Below are 15,089 nucleotides of genomic sequence, written 5' to 3'. Positions count from 1 at the left end.
GCCTTTCCCTTAAGATCAGGAACATGACAAGGATGGCCACTCTCGCCACTATTATTCAACATAGTACTAGAAGTCCTTGCAACAGCAATCAGACAACCAAAAGGGATCAAAGGTATCAAAATCGGCAGAGAAGAAGTCAAAATGTCTCTCTTTGCAGATGACATGATACTCTATATGGAAAACCCAAAAGAATCCATGCCCAAACTATTAGAAGTTATAGAGCAATTCAGTAATGTGGCGGGATACAAAATCAATGCTCAGAAATCAGTTGCATTTCTATACACGAATAACGACCTGAAGAAAGAGAAATTAGGGAATCCATCCCATTTACAATAGCACCAAAAACCATACGTTACCTTGGAATTAATTTAACAAGAGCCATAAAGGACCTATTTTCTAGAACCTATAAATCACTCTTGAAAGACATTGAGGAAGACATAAAAAGATGGAAAAATATTCCATGCTCATGGATCGGAAGAATTAACATACTTAAAATATCCATGCTACCCAGAGCAATCTACACTTTCAATGCTATCCCGATCAAAATACCGAGGACAATTTTCAAATAACTGGAACAAATAGCCCTTAAATTTGTATGGAACCAGATAAGGCCCCGAATCTCTAAGGAACTGTTGAAAAGGAAAAACAACGCTGGGGGCATCACAATGCCAGATTTCAAGCTGTACTACACAGCTGTGATCACAAAGACAGCATGGTACTGGCACAAAACCAGACACATAGACCAATGGAACAAAATAGAGAACCCAGAAATGGACCCTCGGCTCTTTGGGCAACTAATCCTTGATAAAGCAGGAAAAAACTTCCAGTGGAAAAAAGTCTCTTCAATAAATGGTGCTGGGAAAATTGGACAGCTACCTGCAAAAGAATGAAACTTGACCACTCTCTCACACCATACACAAAAATAAACTCCAAATCGATGAAAGACCTGGATGTGAGACAGGAATCCATCAAAATTCTAGAGGAGAACATAGGCAGCAACCTCTGTGACATCGGCCAAAGCAACGTTTTTCATGACACATCTCCAAAGGCAAGAGAAACAAAAGATAAAATGAACTTGTGGGACTTCATCAAGATAAAAAGCTTCTGCACAGCCAAGGAAACAGTCACAAAAACTAAGAGGTGGCCCACGGAATGGGAGAATATATTTGCAAATGATGCTACAGATAAAAGACTGGTATCCAAGATCTACAAAGAACTTCTCAAACTCAATACGCGAGAAACAAATAAACAAATCAATAAATGGGCAGAAGATATGAACAGACACTTTTCCAATGAAGACATACAAATGGCTAACAGAAACATGAAAAGATGTTCGAAATCATTAGCCATCAGGGAAATTCAAATCAAATCCACACTGAGATACCACCTTACGTCAGTTAGAATGGCAAAAATTGACAAGGCAAGAAACAACAATTGTTGGAGAGAATGTGGACAAAGGGGATCCCTCCTACATTGTTGGTGGGAATGCAAGTTGTTACAGCCACTCTGGAAAACAGTGTGGAGGTCCCTTAAAAAGTTAAAAATTGAGCTGCCCTATGATCCAGCCATTGCACTACTGGGTGTTTACCCCAAAGATACAGACATAGGGAAGAGAAGGGCCATATGCACCCCAATTTTCATAGCAGCAATGTCCACAATAGCTAAATCGTGGAAGGAGCCAAGATGCCCTTCAACAGATGACTGGATTAAGAAGTTGTGGTCCATATATACAATGGAATATTACTCAGCTATCAGAGAGAACGAATTCTCAACATTTGCTGCAACATGGACGGCACTGGAGGAGATAATGCTAAGTGAAATAAGTCAAGCAGAGAAAGACAACTATCATATGATTTCTCTCATCTATGGAACATAAGAACTAGGATGATCGGTAGGGGAAGAAAGGAATAAAGAAAGGGTGGGTAATCAGAAGGGGGAATGAAACATGTGAGACTATGGACTCTGAGAAACAAACTGAGGGCCTCAGAGGGGAGGGGGGTGGGGGAATGGGATAGACCAGTGATGGGTAGTAAGGAGGGCACGTATTGCATGGTGCACTGGGTGTTATACTCAACTAATGAATCATCGAGCTTTACATTGGAAACCGGGGATGTACTGTATGGTGACTAACATAATATAATAAAAAAAAACCCACCCCCTCCCCTCTGAGGCCCTCAGTTTGTTTCTCAGAGTCCATAGTCTCTCATGCTTAAATTTATTTTTAAATAAAAATACAGGCACATACACAAAAATTTAATTCAAAAGGAGGTATGAAGCAAACACCTCCTTTACAGTCTTTCCTCAGGCACCAAATTCTCCTCACCTGAATACACTCCTCTTATCAGTTTCTGGATCTCCTTCAGGAGATAGTCTATACATTTACATGAAAGGTAGTTACACTCAGCTACTCGCATTGCTTTCTTCACTCAACAGTATATCTTGGATGTCAACTATACTTCAAAAATAATAATAAGTCCCAAAATATAATATATCTTGGAGATATTATACCATGTTACATATAGAACTACTTCACATTCTGTTAGATTGAAGACAGTATTCCATTGCATGACTGAACCATAGTTTGTTTAACTAGTCTTCTATTCATAGGAACTGACATTTTCCTCAGTGTTTTGCTATTACAGCAATACTGCAATGAATATTCATATACTTTCATCATTTCCCACGTGTGTGAGAATATCTGGACTGAGTACCTTAGAAGTTGGATTGCTGGGCTACAGGGTGTATGTCTTCTAAATTTTGATCACAGTTGCCTGATTGTCCTGTATAGAGCTTATAACATTTATTCTCCCACAGGCAAGCATGAGAGAAGCCATTGCACTGTCCTCAACCACACAGTGGTTATCAAACTGCTTAATCTTTGTTATTTGGATGGGTTAAAAATGAGATACCATCATAGGGTTATTCTACCTTTATCTTTTTATGAATGAATTCATGCCCTTATGTTTAAGAATCTTTTCTGCATGTTGTCTATATCCTTTTGCTTATTATCTTATTGGGATATTGTTCTGTTCTCTTACTGTTCTTGGAGTTTTATGTATAATAAGGAAACAAACACTGTTTAATTGGCAGATGATTGAGACTTCCTAAATTACTATGGGAAAATAACTGAAAAGTCCTAAAGATAGAAATACAGGATTAGTAGGTAACAAAAAAGCAACTTGGGCTAGTGAAAAGGGTGGTGGATAGGAAATTTTTATTTTTTACCATCAAAGTTATTATCCTCAACATGCCACTCCTGATTCCCAACCTTTGTTTTCTTCATCTGCAGATCAGGTCATTGAATTAGTAAAGACATTTCAGTATTAAGATGGCCTTTCATTTAGGACTTGGGAGGGAGTTCGAGGAGAACCAGTCCAAGTGACTAATATAACTCCTGGGTAAATATATTTACTGATTTACAATGCTGAGCACCTCCTATACAGAAAAAAAAAAAAAGCCTTAATCTGTTCTCTGTGGTTCTGGTGTTAGCTCTTCTTTTACTGTAAGCAGGACTGCCCTGCCCCCACTTCTCCTTGGGAATCTGTAGCTGCTTGCAATAAAAAGAAAAGCAGGTCTGTATCCCAAACTTGTGTTTATGCCAGTCCCTATATCCACTCATTTCTGATTTGTCTCAGTATTTTTGCTTGGTTTTCTATAAGATCGTCTTTGGAAAGTGAAGGAAGTGAGACCATGTGGAATTTAGATGCAATAAAAGCAATAGAAAAGAATTTCTGATTTTGTCATGACTAAGCAGCTTGTCTTAAACAAACCTTCCCACCAAAAATAACCATAAAATCTGGACAGAATACCATACCTTGAAAGCACTGGAAAACAGTCAACACAGGGGACTTCAGGGGTTACAATTCCAAGAAGGGAAGGACAAGGAAACAAGTTCTACATTCACCTCGAGTGATTTTTTCCTGAGGATGTTTGACAGTTCCCTGGGTGGGGGCAGTATGGGGATATGGAGGCATGTGGGAAAGAATGGTGGAAAGGAAGAATAAAGTCTCAGCAGAAAGCAGGAATTTCACTGATTTGAGAAGATAAAGGGTTTGGTGTTTGTGGCCACTAGAGAAGCTAGAGTTTGAGAACGAAGTCCCGGAGAGAGGAGAACCATAGAGAAGTGAGGCTAAAATATGATGTGGTATCCCTTCAAGGCATTTATTGATTTCTAATCCATTAAATGCAAGATAAGATTTCGAGAACTCTAGCAGAAAGCAAAACTGGGAGGCTAAAGATCTGAGGAGAGGTTTCAGGAGCACGGGGTTCAAGGAGCGCAGAAATAGGAAGCCAGGGTACGCTGAAGTGGAGGGGCCCTGAAAACAGTCCAGGCTAATAGATGAGACTCAGAAGACTTTCCTGGAGTATGAGTCACATTCCAGGAATAAAGGCAACACTGGCCTAGGCTATTTTTATACTTAAATTATAGTCCTTAAATGAAATCAAAATTTTCAGCCTCATTTTCTCTACCGCTACAAGAAAACTTAACTTTTGTTGATTTACTATACCTGTTGTCTTTACAATTTTTGAAATATAATGTTTAGCTTCAGTTAAAAAAATTGCATGCTAAGAAACAGGACAAATGATCAAGTACCAGGGAAAGAAATAAACAACAGATACATTCCTATAGGTGCTTAAGGTTTTTGGTCAGCAGTACAATGAATACTTTTGGGGAAAAAATTATTTTTTTTTATGTTCAACATCTCTGATCATCAGGGACAATGTAAATCAAAATCGCAATGAGATATCACCTCACATCTGTCAGAATGGCTAAAATAAAAAACACAAGAAACAACAAGTGTTGGCAAGGACGTGAAGAAAACAGAATCCTTGTGCACTATTTTTGGGAATGCAAACTTGTGCAGCCACTGTGGAAGACAGTATGGAGGTTCCTCAAAAAATTAAAAATAGAAATACCATAAGATCTAGTAATTCCACTACTGGATATTTAACGAGGGGAAACAAAAATACTAACTCGAAAAGATATGCACATCCCTATGTTTATTGCAGCATTATTTACGACAGCTTAGACATGGAAGCAAGCCAAGTGACCAACAACAGACAAATGGATAAGGAAAATACACACAATGGAATATTACACAGCCACAGAAAAGGGTGCGGTCTTGCCATTGAGACAACTTGGATGGACCCTAGAGGGCATTTCTCTAAGTGAAATATGTTAGAGAAAGACACAATGCCATATGATTCCACTTACATTCCACTTGTAAGTGGTATTTTAAAAAATGAATAAACAAAAAGCAGAACCAGACCTATAAATATAGAGAATAAACAAATGGTCGCCAGTGGGGAGTGGAGTGGGGGTTGGGCAAAATGGGTGAAGAGGAGAGGGAGGTACAGGCCTCCAATTATGCAATGAGTAAATCACATGAATAAAAAGCCAGAGCATAAGGAATACAATCAGTGATAATGTAATAGCAATGTAATGAGACAGATGATAGCTATACTTGTGGTGAACATAGCATGATGTATAAGCTTGTCAAATTGCTGAGTTGTATACCTGAAACTAGTGTAATATTGTGTGTCAACTATACTCAAATTTTTAAAAACAAACTAGTTTTTTTAACCTGAAAATAAGTTAAATACAATTTTTGTAAATAAGTTAAATATAATATTGGGCTCTAATTTCCCAAGAGCCTTTTTGGTGAATACTGTTTACATGCCCAGAAGTTTCTGCAGTGCATTTTTCATATCTTTGTTCCTAAGACTGTATATCACAGGATTAAGGAGTGGGGTCACAACAGAATAGAACAGAGTCACAATCTTTTGTGTTCCAGCTTCATGCTCAGATGTTGGGCTCCCATACATAACAAGTACTGAGCCATAGAACAGTGGAACCACGGCCAGATGAGACCCACAGGTGGAGAAAGCCTTTCTTTTCCCAGCTGCTGAAGGGACTTTGAGTACTGCTCTTAGGACCAGAGCATAAGACACCATGATTAATAGAAAGGGAATGACGAGGGGCAGAGGACTTAAAGTGGAGAAGACATGCTCTACTACAGGAGCTTTTTTGCAAGTGAGTGCTAGAAGAGGACCCGGATCACACAGGAAGTGGTCAATGACCCTGGATCCACAGAAGGACATTTGGGAGATGATGATGATGGGAATCAAGAACCAGAAGAAACCAAGTATCCAGCAACTGACCACAAGATTGGTGCAGAGACGTCCTGTCATAATGGTTGGATAATGTAGAGGCCGGCAGATGGCAAGGTACCGATCAAATGCCATAATAGCCAAGAAAAAACATTCTGTAGAACCCAAGGAGAAGAAAAAGTAGAACTGGAGAAAACATCCAGAGAAGGAGATGACCTTGGTGTCAGAGAGGAAGTTGGCCAACATGTTGGGGACAGTGGAGGTGACATACCAGATCTCTAGGAAGGAGAAGTTGGCGAGCAAGATGTACATGGGAGTGTGGAGTCTCTGATCCCAGCGCACAGCACAGATGATAGATGCATTGCCCGTGAGGGTCAGGAGGTAGAGAAGGGAGAAGAGCAGAAAGAGGAGGATCTGCCCTTCCCTGGGGCAAGGGAAGCCCAGGAGGATGAAGCCAGTGATGGTGCTGGAGGTGTTGGGGGTGTTGGAGATTTTCATGGGTCTGGGAGCTGTAAAAAGACCATCAAATTACTGAATGACAGTGTAAAGACAGGTGGGAACCCAGATTATATTTAAACCATCTTGGGAAAGAAAATAGAGACCTATATCTTAATAATTACTTTTTGTCCTTGAATCTGAAATATTGATCTGGGTTACTTTTTATTCTCACCGACATTTTCACTGTGGACTCAAGATAACTTTGGTTAGAATTGATAAGGTCTTGAAGGACAGTGTTGTAGAGGTGTTTTAAGAGTATATTAGACCTTATATTTAATAGAGTTTCTATCCACCTACTTACCTATTCTTACAAAAATGGAATTTTTTCCATTTTCAGAAGAGGTGACATTGCAGTTGTGGCAGAAACTATTATGTAACACAAGCTAGGAACTTTTTTGAATGACTTCTTTTACATGATTTTTGAAACTGGCCTTATTTAAAACTAAGTGATTAACTTAATAATATTATATGCCAATTTTATGTGTAAAACAGTCAAGGCAACTGAAGGGAATTAGCCTTAGTTTCTGTTGTGTTGAAACAACAATTTTAGCCATCCACAGTTGACCAAGGTGAGAGAATTGTTAATAGGCCATGTAGAAACAGGTCTGTGCTTACCAGAAAAAGAGATGTGAATTTTCCCAGTTTACAGTTACAGATATAATTCTATTTCAATAATATAAACTATGGATATTATTAATAACATGGAATTCTAAATAGTGGTGGGTTTGTAGGGGATGCAGAGCTAAACTTCACTCCATCCCTCACTAACTACTGAGGATGATCTCAAGGCAGAGTGACTTTTAAAGGTTGAATATTACATATAATGCTTTCCTTTTGTTCTAAATGAGTTAGAATACCTTTGTTAAGCAATTATGCACTTGGGCCTTGGAATCAATTAGAAATCTCTGTAAATAAATGTATAAATAAGCAAGAGAAGGTCTGTGTTCCCCACCCCTCCTTTTATGTTAAGTCTATATTTTGCTTTTGGAAATTTGGCACAGGGACCCAGGCAGTCTAATAATTTCTTACTGTGAGTAGTCAAGTCCTGAGAAAACTGTAGGACCAAGAGCAGAAGGTGACAGCAAGCAGCTGATACTCCTCAAGTATTAGGTCTGGGCACTTAGAGAGTTGCATTGGAGGGAGAACACAGTTGTGTAAAGGGAGGTGGCAGGGGATGAGACTGGAGGAATTGCAACACAATAAATATTCTTTTAAAACCCTTTCTGGGTCATTTTAAACTCAGAATCCCCTGTTCTGATGGCATGGGGGATTCTTGGGGCTGATAAAATCTCCACAGATCTGCCCAGCTCTATTTAACATGTAAAAACTGGAATAAGGTTTAATGGACTCTGCTGTTGGTGGGGGAAAAGTAAGCTAGATTCTTCTGGTACCTGCACAATGAACTTCCATTTCCTAGAAGTCTTTTCTTTTTCTGCTTTTAAACTCATTTGTGTAGGGGCCTAGTAAATTTCTGAGACCACACATTTATCTTTTAAAAAAGGGAGTTGGAAGCAGGCAACAAAAGAGTGTAATATATTTTTTAAAGTCACTCTGTACCAGCTTCACTCATAATTAAGGATGTTAAGCATTTAGCCTTTTTTTTTTTTTTTTTTTTTTTTGCAGCACACCCTGCGGTGTGTTCTCAAAGTTATGTTGGAGTCACATGAGCCCGTTGATTGCTAAAGAATAAAACAGGGACACACAGGAGGCATTCTGCTATGTGTAAAGGTTCTTAATGGAGTCTAAAAAAAGGTTACGTCTGTAAGTCTAGTACCAATTCAGATGAAGATGACTTAACTATGATCATTTAAAAACAAGGGTTACTAATAATGATTAGTATTTTTGACCAGGGTTGTTTTGCTGGTATTTGTGAAATTTCATTTTAGGAGTAAGCATCTGCTCAACAATCTAATAATTGGCCCCTGGATTAAATGTTTAAGAACTCTATTCCCCCCTGGTAGAACTTATTTCAGTGTGGTATTTCTTGCCTTTCTTTTGCCCTCACATCTCATTCATCAGCAATTTCTGTTCATTTGTCTCCAAAATAAGTCTCTGGTCCACCTACTTCTCTGTAGTTCAAGCTGGACCAAGGTGATGCTGTCCTGACTGCTTCTACCCTTCCTCTCTACAACCTGCTAAGCATGCCACAGCCAGAGTGACTATTTAAAAAAGGAAAGTCAGATCAGTCCTTTTTCTTGCATGGAGACTTCAATTAACTTCCCAAAGCACTTAGAGTAAATAAAATCTCCAAACAAGCGTCTTTGATTTGACCCTGCTTAACATCTCCAACTTCATCTCATAATTCTGTACATGTACATACTTTCTTTGTCCATCATACACACATGCCCCCCGACATACACTGTTGTGCAAAGGGGGTGCACACACTTCACTGACACCAGGACTTCAAATATGAAATAGGGTTCAACAAGCAGAGGTGTTGCAGAGTGTGCCCTTCTCTGTGCTGATCTCACTGAGGGGTGTACATATTTGGATTATACTCACACTAGCCAGCATTTCAGTAAATACGGACCCATTTCTGTAATGCTTTACACCAAGGGTCAGCAAATTTTGTCTTAGAAATTTTGGCCTGCAGGGGCGCCTGGGTGGCTCAGTCAGTTAAGTGTCTGCTTTAGGCTCAGGTCTTGATCCCAGGGTCCTGGAATTGAGCCAGTGGCCTCAGGCTCTCTGCTCAGTGGGGAGCCTGCTTCTCCCTCTCCCTCTACCTGCTGCTCCCCCTGCCTGTGCTTTCCCTCTCTCTCTTTCAAATAAATAAATAAAAATCTTAATTTTTTTTTTTTTTTTTTGGCTTGCAGGCCATGTAGTCTCTAACTACTCACCTTTGCTGTTCTGTGAAAGCAACTATGGACAATACCCAAGTGAATGCACATGGCTGTGCTCCAATAAAATGTTATTTATGTCCACTGAAATTTGAATTTCATGTAACTTTCATGTGTCGCAGAATGTTATTCTTATATTGATTTTAAAATGTAAGTTAAAAATGTAAAAATTCTTAGTTCACTGGTCATAAAAAACAGGCAGCAGGCCAGGTTTTTTCCATTGGTTATAGTTTACTGACTCCTGCTCTTTGTATTTATAATAGGAAGGCAAGGACCATCCATTTGTCTGTGGGATGATGGCAACTTGGTCCAACAATAATGACATTTTAAGAAAAAGAGGGGTTAGCAATTGGAATCAGCTTGTTCTGCTGAGCAGACCTGTTTGGACAGCTTTCAGCTAAATTACAAAAATGAATTTATAAAGCTATCAGGATTTGCCTTTTTCTCTCTGTCTCTTTACACACACACACACACACACACACACACACACACACACACGTATGTGAACACAGTGGTTCAGAAATATAACACTGGCCTTCCTCTAGTTTCTAGAAGCAGTCAAGTACTTTCCTGACTCAGGCTCTTTGTTTTTTGTCCTTCAAGTTCACTTTTTATCCCCAGTGCCCAGCACCATTTGAAGAAAATAGTATTTTGTAAATATTTGTTAAAGAAATGATTATCTACATTGTTACAGAGTATAGATAGATAAGTATTTACCAATTATTTCATTTGAACTTGAAAAATCCTGTGAGATGAAATTTTAGGTAATGAAGTGTAGAAGAAAGACGCCAAATGACCTGAGACTACCAGACCATTGGCCCGGACTTGAGAGGAATTCCGTTCAAAGGAAGCAATGCAAGATGAATGTTCTGGATAGTAGGACATGTTTCCACCCCGACCCGGAGATTTTCTCTCGACTGCTAAAGATAGTTGTGGTCCCACAGCTCTGGAAGTTGAAGTAGGAGAGAGTGGGATGGAAATTCTAGATTCAGTGTCACAACAGAGTTTCTTAGTGGCTCTAATGGAGGTTTTTGTTTTGTTTTTTGTTTTAAATCTTTATAAGCTTTGATTTCTTTATATGAAAAGGGAGTAACAGCATATGATTTTAAATCAATTTTATTATAAAATGCTTACTCCTATTCCAAGTACAGCAAAAGTACACATGCTATGAAGACTTTACAGACCTGGAGGTGGTATTTTAGTCACATTTATGTCTCAGATAAAACATCAGTTGGATAGATTGTTGCTTGTATAGGAAAACCGAAACATCCAGGCCAACAGCCTGTCAGGGCAATTCTCCCATGTTGAGAGTCTGGCAGAGCTGCCCTAGAAAACAAGAAGAGTGTCAAAAAGGATTCTCTGTGTGCCATCACGATTTTATGCTTGACCTAACTAAACTGACAGTGAGTGAAAAAAAAAGACATTTTGAACAAGACTGCATTGTTACTCACCTTTTATTAGTTGGCATATCTGTACAGAGAGCAGCAGCGTTTTTCTGGCATGGGGCTTTGGTCAATGGCAGAAAGATTCTCCAGACTCAGTTTTAGAAAGTACTGTGTCCGATGTAGTGCACATATGGGTACAGTGCTGTCAAAGCTGTGGTAGGTACTCAGCATGTGTAGACTGAGTTAATTAAAAAGTCCAACAAAATAAACTACACTCTCACCTTCATTATATCTTGGAAAGGTTGGGAAACGCCCAATCTAGGACAGCCAGGTCCTGAGCTGTAAGATGAAAGACGTCTCTCTGATATGTCGCTTTTTTCCTGAGGCAGGTCCAAGAAGACACCACAGTATGGAAGTACTATCGGCCTGCTCTCATAGTAGCACACCCATCTACTTCATTTGGTTTGGACAGATGATCCCACCTGTCCCATTTTTGCAAAGCCCTTTAAAATAGGAAGTGTTCTCATTTATGAGAAGTGATAGGCAGCTAAGCATAGTAGAAAAGCAAAGTATTTGGAGTAAGGAGCCTAGGGTTTGAATTACAAATCATATTTTACCAACTGTATGAACTTTGTCAGTTATATAAATCATTTCCCAGTTTGTTCTTCTGCAAAATGGGCTGAGTAACAGTTTCACCAAGGGGTTGGGGACTCTGAGATAACATGTGGAAGAACCTTATCTAGGTCCTGACACAAAAATGCTTAGGAATTGTTAGTCCTGAAGCATAGTGAAAGGGAGCCTTGTTTAGGGGGTAGTAGTTTTTCTAGCTCTTTTACGTTTATTTTCTCCTTTAAGCATTACATCATTGCTTTCAAGGGGACAAAAGGGGAATCCAAACCTGAAGTTTCTCTTACAGTGTCTGATCTTCCTGGAGAGGAGAGCGAGTATCTTCCACAACAACCATCAATGAGAGACGGTGTAGAAATAGGGTGCTCTCTTGGTGTTTGCCAGGGGTTGGAGGGATTATAAGCAGAGCCCCCAGAGAGTGAGCCCTCCTCCGTGAGGATCCCCTTTCCACTTCTAGAAAGAGAACCATGTCAGGAGACTGTTCTGTGCTAGTTCTTTTCTTCCCCTGGGGCCTGCCTTCTCTGGAGACTCTGATGCCTTCCACCTTTGTTTTCTAGTAGGGTAGAAAATATTACCTTTTCCAGCCCCAGACTTCTCAGGGATGACATGAGATCTAGTCAACCTCCAAACTCACTCAGAGCACCTGCCAGCTGCCCGAGGGAAAATCTGTCAAAGTAACAGAAGATGTGGTGGCTGTATGCAGGCAGCTACTCACTGGGCCTCTAGTGAGTGGTGTGAATCATGGGTTTTAGGGACAGAGCCTCTTCTGACTTTCCAGAAAGGAGAGAGGGGGGGAAGGTGTGATGAGATCTCAGGCATAATGGGCTGTGCAGTTGTAGCAGGAATTGATCTTCTTGGCTCCTACCTGGTTTCTTTTTAGATCTTTTCCTTTCTTGTTTATGACTGGGCTCTGTGAGCCCCAAGCAGCTGAATCTTAGGGCTCACTTTCAGGTCCAGGAGAGGCCAGAGCGGGGCATTTCATAGTCCCACTCCAGCAGTTGCATCCGGGAGTCGGGCTCTATGCCTTCCTCATCTCTGATGGAGTGCAAGTCTTTTGGCACAACTCATTCTCTGTCCCTCTGTTTCCAACTGTGGAAGAAGGTTCCTCTTAAAGACTGATTAGTTCATTTTGCTTCCTTGTTTGGACAGCTTTAATGAGTCTCTCTGTTCACAGCACAAGATTCAAAACTGACAAACAAGAACACCTGCAATTCAGCTCTAACATTATTATTCCTGTTATTTTCCTTTCTCCACCATTTCTGACAGATGTCCTTGTGTCATGGCCACATTAAGCTACTTAGGCATGCAATGGAAGGTCATATATTTTCATGGAGTGAATAATTTCACCCTCTGAAAAGTAGAGAAGAACACTGCATTGCTGACTGGCAATGGGAGAGTTAAGCCCTGTGGTGTGAGGGACCCGGGGAGACTAATTTACTCATGTAGATAGAGAGAACTAATGTATGATGTGTCCTCTTTGTATTCTTTCTATTTGTTTGTTTGTTTGGTTGGTTGGTTGGTTAGCCTCTCCTCTCATTGATTCCCTCAGCCCAGGTTTTTTCTCACAGAATTCTTGGAGGTGGTGTTAGTACAGTGTAACAGAGGTCATCGGTTCCCTGTTCATATTCCCTCCATATTTCCTCCTTTGTTTCACTTTAGTGTACCTGCCAACCTCCACATTTATTTCCCAAAGGATTTTGTTGTTGGTTTTATTTCGTTTTGTTTTCTGACTGGGAAACTGGCATTGCCTGCCTGTTCTTCATTTCTCCAGGCCAGAAGTTCTGGAAGTTAATGACCTCTGCACTCCCCAGAAGCCCTCAACTATGGACAGATGAGAACTGGGATATCAATATTCCAGCTTCCTTGCCCCTATAGCGGGATAACTCTGGGACGTCTACTTGGCTACTTTGGGGTTCTCCAGAGGGTCTATCTCTAGTTACCCACAGTGGTAGCTGGCTTGACAATGTACCTATCTTTGTGGGAATACTTCCTTGTTTCACTTTTCTCTGTCAATGTTCCCTTCATTACCCAAATGAACTACTTGCACTGGAATCCTTGTCTCAGGATTTATTTCTGGGGAGACCAGCAAAGACATAGTGGCAGGTACATTATGGCCCTACCACCATTTGTAACACTGTTTAGATGAGCAAATTTGTTTCAAGTTTCAAACAACCAGTAAACATGTTTTTTTTCCAATTAAACTTTTTGACAATTTAAATATTGTCAGATGGTTGCTATTCTTTATAATGGTTTCTTTAAGAGTATTACTAACTTAGCTTGGAAAGGTGAATTATGAAAGTTTATGAAACAAAAACATCAACAATTTGCCCTTAAATTTCATCTATAAATAACTCTCCATACTATCCACTCTACAACTTTTTGCTTTACCTAATTCTGTCATCTCCTTTTCATTGGTCATAATAGCTGGACAAGATTAGATCTGGGGCAAGTTTTCTGCTTCTCTTTATGAGAATTATGAAACCAAACAAGCATAGCCACTCGGTTTTCACCAATAAACTTTGGTCAAAATTGATTTTTTTTTTCTGCTTTTGAGTTGTAGACGTTCTTTATGTATTTCAGGTTTTAACCTCTTGTCAAATATATGCTTTGCAGACACTTTGCCATTCTGTAGGTTGCCTTTCCATTTAGTGCATTGTTTCTTTTGCTGTGCAGAAGATTTTTAGTTTGATGTAGTACGACTTGCTGCTTTTTGCTTTTGTCGCATGTACTTTTGGTATCATATTCAAAAGTCATTGCCCAGACCAGAAACTTTTCTGTGTGGTTAAGAAGGTTTTCCCCATATGGTGTCTTCTAAGAGTTTTACAGTTTTAAGTCTTATGTTTATCTTTAATCAGTTTGAGATGATTTTTGTATATGGTGTAAGATATGGTTCCACTTTCATTCTTTTGCATGTTGATATCCAGTTTCTCAACCCCATTTATTAAGGAGACTATCCTTTCCCCATTTGGTATTCTTTGGTCCTATTGCCAAAGATTAGTTGACCTTATATGCATAGGCCTAGTAGATGTGTCTTCTTTCACCTTTGTAAGCTTACTGTTATAATTTTGAAACCTGCTACAATGTTGGATGTGCTAATTGTTAATTTTCCCATCTGCTGTCTGAACTGGAGAATAGTATGCTGTACTTTCTTTTCCAAAGTAGTCACTTACACAGTCAAAACAGATGTGTTCACATCCTACTCAACATGTATGTTCCTTCAAAATATTGCTACAGTCAGAATATTTCAGGTTCTTATCCAGTTGGTTGTATAAGTTTCTTATTGCTAATACAACAAATGCCACAAATGTAGTGGCTGAAAACATAATGTTAAGCAAAAACAATCAAGATAGTTTATATTATATATTTCCCTAATTTAAGACAACCATACTCTATAAATTTACGGGACTATATGTGTATATTGTGCATGGTTATATAAGGTATATGTGGAGTACAAGTGTGTGAAAGTGTGTCTCTGTATAAATATATAATTACATGGGTATGGAGAATAACATAGAAGGATATGCATTGGGTCATTAAGCTTATTTAATAGAGTGTGAGGTGGTTGTGGAGAGGAGAAGTGGGGAAGGAGCAAAGGGAGGAAGAGTAAGTAAAGAACAAGTAAAGAAAAGTA

General features: G+C 39.4%; 1 protein-coding gene across 1 annotated transcript; it reads right to left on the bottom strand.

Moving 5' to 3' along the window:
• Window positions 1-5,673: 5,673 nt before the first annotated feature.
• Window positions 5,674-6,705, bottom strand: LOC125281849 (olfactory receptor 11G2-like). The gene has a single exon (XM_048215780.1). It carries the CDS (start codon window positions 6,607-6,609, stop codon window positions 5,674-5,676), a length of 936 nt encoding a protein of 311 aa, XP_048071737.1. The 5' UTR covers window positions 6,610-6,705.
• Window positions 6,706-15,089: the final 8,384 nt, after the last annotated feature.

The sequence above is a fragment of the Ursus arctos genome, unplaced genomic scaffold (assembly GCF_023065955.2).
Source record: "Ursus arctos isolate Adak ecotype North America unplaced genomic scaffold, UrsArc2.0 scaffold_4, whole genome shotgun sequence".
NCBI lineage: Eukaryota > Metazoa > Chordata > Mammalia > Carnivora > Ursidae > Ursus > Ursus arctos.
The sequence above is the reverse complement of the archived record's forward strand: the minus strand, read 5'-3'. Positions and strand labels throughout refer to the sequence as shown.